This window comes from Marmota marmota, unplaced genomic scaffold (genome assembly GCF_001458135.2).
Source record: "Marmota marmota marmota unplaced genomic scaffold, marMar, whole genome shotgun sequence".
In the NCBI taxonomy this organism is placed as follows: Eukaryota; Metazoa; Chordata; class Mammalia; order Rodentia; family Sciuridae; genus Marmota; species Marmota marmota.
Window position 1 is genome coordinate 2,172,318 of NW_026000241.1, and position 3,682 is coordinate 2,175,999.

General features: G+C 59.5%; 1 protein-coding gene across 3 annotated transcripts in view; it reads right to left on the minus strand.

Moving 5' to 3' along the window:
- Positions 1–78: 78 nt before the first annotated feature.
- Positions 79–3,682, minus strand: part of Lyl1 (LYL1 basic helix-loop-helix family member) — a 4,682-nt gene continuing 1,078 nt past the window's right edge. The window contains exons 1-4 of one of the 3 annotated variants that reach the window (XM_015489122.2): positions 3,456–3,682; positions 2,029–2,383; positions 1,845–1,936; positions 79–1,019 (exon numbers count right to left, since the gene is read on the minus strand). In XM_015489122.2, the coding sequence (XP_015344608.1) occupies positions 604–1,019; positions 1,845–1,936; positions 2,029–2,360 (840 nt within the window). In that variant the 5' untranslated portion in view covers positions 2,361–2,383; positions 3,456–3,682 and the 3' untranslated portion in view covers positions 79–603. The remainder of the gene's footprint in view (positions 1,020–1,844; positions 1,937–2,028; positions 2,384–3,455) is intronic. The other 2 variants (XM_015489123.2, XM_048795107.1) reach the window with 2 other exon arrangements.

A 3,682-nucleotide genomic window follows, 5' to 3' on the forward strand; every position in this document is an offset into this window, starting at 1 on the left:
CCCGTCTGTTCCCTCTCGCCCCGCCCCGCCCCGCCCCCGTCACTGCGCTTCTGTTATACCATCTTTGCCTGACTCTCTCCGGCTTCTCCATTGAATGGCTAATGTGTATGTGAAATAAAGAAATAAAGAAAAACAAAAGCAAGAGCTCCAGAGCCTTCGCTAATGCGATCGTGCGGGACCGGGTCGAGTCTGTGGGCTTAGGTGCCGGGTGTCTATGCTGCCTGGCTCTTCGGGCGCCAGGTGCGCCGCACACGTCATCCGAGAGTCAGTTCTTGAGTCTCCAGGAGGGGCGCCGTGAGAAGGGGAAGACTCCTCCCTCCCCCACAGCGACCCCAGTACCCCCACAAGTGCAGAGGTGGGGCACCACTTGGGTCCGACGACCGCGCTTCCTGGGTAATTTACAGGGCGGAAAAAAGTCTGCGGGGCCCCTTGGGATGATGGTCACCCTTCCAGACCCCCAGGATCTCTCCCCTATCGGGGACGTCGTGTCTAAGTCCCTCTTTGACAGTTCGCTCGGGAGCCGGCGAAGCGAGACCTTTCCTCCACTGTCCCTGTCTGAGTCTTCGGTGGCACCCACGGCTCAGAGGCGCCGCTGTATGGGGGTCACCGCACCTCGGGACTCACAGCCGCTTGCTCCATTTTGATGTGCCGTACTGCCCCATTGGGGTTGATGTCGGAGTCTGCCACGGGCGCGGGCTGCGAGCGCGCCGCCACCTCGGCCTTGCGCCCGGACCCCCGGAGGGCGCCATCGTCTGGGCTTCGGTGAGCAGGCCGTTTACGGGGCCCGGGTTGGGCGGGGCCTGCAGCCAGCGCGGCTGCCTGGTCGCGCAGCAGCCGCACCAGGAAGCCGATGTACTTCATGGCCAGGCGGAGCACCTCGTTCTTGCTCAGCTTCCGGTCGGGCGGGTGAGTCGGCAGCAGTTTCCTGAGCTCTGCGAAGGCGCCGTTAACGTTCTGCTGCCGCCAGCGCTCGCGGCTGTTGGTGAACACGCGCCGTGCTACCTTCTGGGGCTGGTGCCCTGCAGATAGGACGGGCGGGGCTACCCTCCAGGCCCAGAGGGCACCCCCTCCCAACCTCACTTAGGCACACACAGCACCTTCATGGGATTTACGCCCAGGTGGTGGATTGTGGCACCACCACACGAGGGATCCATGTGTGGGGTCTATGTGTAGCTTCCCCTCTGCCCACGGGCCCCACAGAGAAGGATCCTAAGTCCAGACTGTAGACACCAGGGCACTTCTCTGCACCTTCATGACCATGGCTGAGAGTCCCCAAGGAAACATTTCCTTGGAGCTGTCACTTTGAGAAACTCCCCCTGCGGCCCACATTCTCAGTGTGCAGCTGGGTGTGCCTATCGTTCTGAGAAGTACTCGCATTGTTGATGACGGTGGTCCTGTTGGGGTCTCATGTGGCCAGGTGATTCCTGGTCGACCTGATGGCTGTGCTCATGTGTGGCGCTATCATGTGGTGGTGGATGTTTCATGCATAGCTGTGGTTCTGTGGCTGACTCTTGTGTGGTTGTGGTTGTGTGGATGTCTCCTGTGTATCTTTGGTCCTGTGGCTCTTTCATGGCTGTATGTCCCAGTGGAGCTGTCATTTTGTGGCTCCTATGCCCCACTGTGGCCAACTTTGTTTTGCTGTGACTGTGCGGCTGTGAGGTGTGGCTGCTCAGTGATAGTGCTCGAGTGGGGACTATGGGACTGTAGTCTTGTACTTGGGTACGACCTATGAGTGCATGTATGTGTGTGCATTGGAAACACATCTTCCTGTGGAAGAGTGTGGTACAGACCTGGGCCCAGGCAGAGAGAGCCACTCACAAGTATACACACACACACGCACTCACCCTCAGCCAGGTCCAGCTCACAGTGGCTTGGTCTCCGCTTCAGCCGGCTGCTAGGGAAGATGCTAAAAGGTCCTGCTGGCCCAATGTAGACGCTGTAAGGGTTTGTGGGTCACAAATGCCTTGTGGGAAAGGACCCTGGCCCCCAATATCCAACACCTCCCCCAAGCCCCATCTCCCCACTGACCTGTTGAGGAAGGGGTGAGGGTGGTAATGCAGAGCCAGGGTGGGCGGGGTAGTTCCCAGAGTGGAGAGGTGCAGCAAGGGGGGCCGGAGGGCACTCAGCTCTGTGGTGGGCATGGCTGCCCCTGGGGGCCTGGTATGACCCAAGCTGATCACTGGTACACCAGGGGGCAACCTGGATGGGGAGCCACCTCTGTGGCCCACCTCATCTGAGGGTAGAGGCCCAGGTGAGGCAGGCTTAGTGGGTGGGACAGGGGCTGGGCTGGAAGCACAGACCATCTCAGCCTTCTCAGTCATGGTGGGGCCCACCTCTGCCAGGGCCTGGGGTGGGCACATGGACCCCGAGGAGGGGTGCTCACCTGTGGGAGGGAGGGGAGCCAGTGGGAGGAGGAACAGGTGTGACCTCCCCTCACCTGCTTAGGCTAACAGAACCTTCAAATGGAAAGAAAGCGGGGAGGAAGGAGGGTGGAAGTTCAGTGGGAAAGACAAGTGAGTGATTCCAGAAACTACCAGGACATCGGAGGGCATTCTCTACAAGAGAGGGGTTGTCTACCAGGTGGTAGGCAGCATGGAGCCTGGCAACGCCTTCTCTGGGCTGTTTGTGAGGGGATGTGCCTCCAATTTCTCCCAGAATTCCCTCTCACCTACAGCCTAGAGCTGAGACAAAGAAGAAGCCCTCGACTGACCCTGGGATCTCCTGAAACCCCAAGATTGAAACTGTGACCCTCAGATCTGAAGATCTGATTCTGAGATCCTTCACTGACTCATTGGTGCCATGTGACCTTGGAGTCCCTCCAAGATCCACTCTCTTTCTCTGGCCACCCCTTCTCCCCCACACACCCCAAGGCTGGCCCCATGGACTTCAGGTATGGCCCTGAGGTTCTTCACCCTGCCTCCACATTTGACCCTGGAAGCCCTCCATAATTGCTCTGGAACTCTCGCTCCTGCTGAAAATGTTCTCCTTACTAATCCTGTAATCCCACTATCATAGGGTGATGATGGTGCCTGATGCTGACCCTGGGACCGACAACACTGTTTCCAGTGCCCACTCCAGCTCAGTCTAGCTCACACCCTCCCTCTGGCTTAGACACCCACCCCCACCAGCATCTATACTTTTGCACCCTTTTTTTTTTTTTTTCTTTTTTGCAATGCTAGGAATTAACCCAGGACGTTGCCCATGCTAAGGCCAGTGAGCTGCACTCCCAGCCCTGCACCCTTCAAACATTCCTGTTTGTGGGACCCCAGGGTCTGGGGTGTCCCAGCAAGGTGTGGAACTCCTTGCCCCTCTGCCCTGACTTCTCCAGCTGGGGAAGCTGGTCTGGCCCCAAGCTTAGGGAATCCTGGCTGATGAATGAATGAATGAACGAACAAAGGAATGCTGGTGGGGTCCCAGGCAGAGACCCTCCACCTTCAAGCCGGCTCCCTTCTTACCCCGGCGCTGTTCCAGCAGCCTGGTGAGTGCCTGGGCTCTGTCTCCGCAGGACTGGCAGTCCAGGCCAGGATGCGGTTTCCGCTGTCGGGGTTCAGCCAATGCCCTCCAGGGCGCCCCGTCGGCCCAGGAGTTGGGCCGCGCCTCCTATCGGGCTCCCGAAGGCCGCGGCGGCCGGTGGCGGCGTGGGGTTCCCCCGAGGGAAAGTCGAACGGCTCCCGGCCCGGCC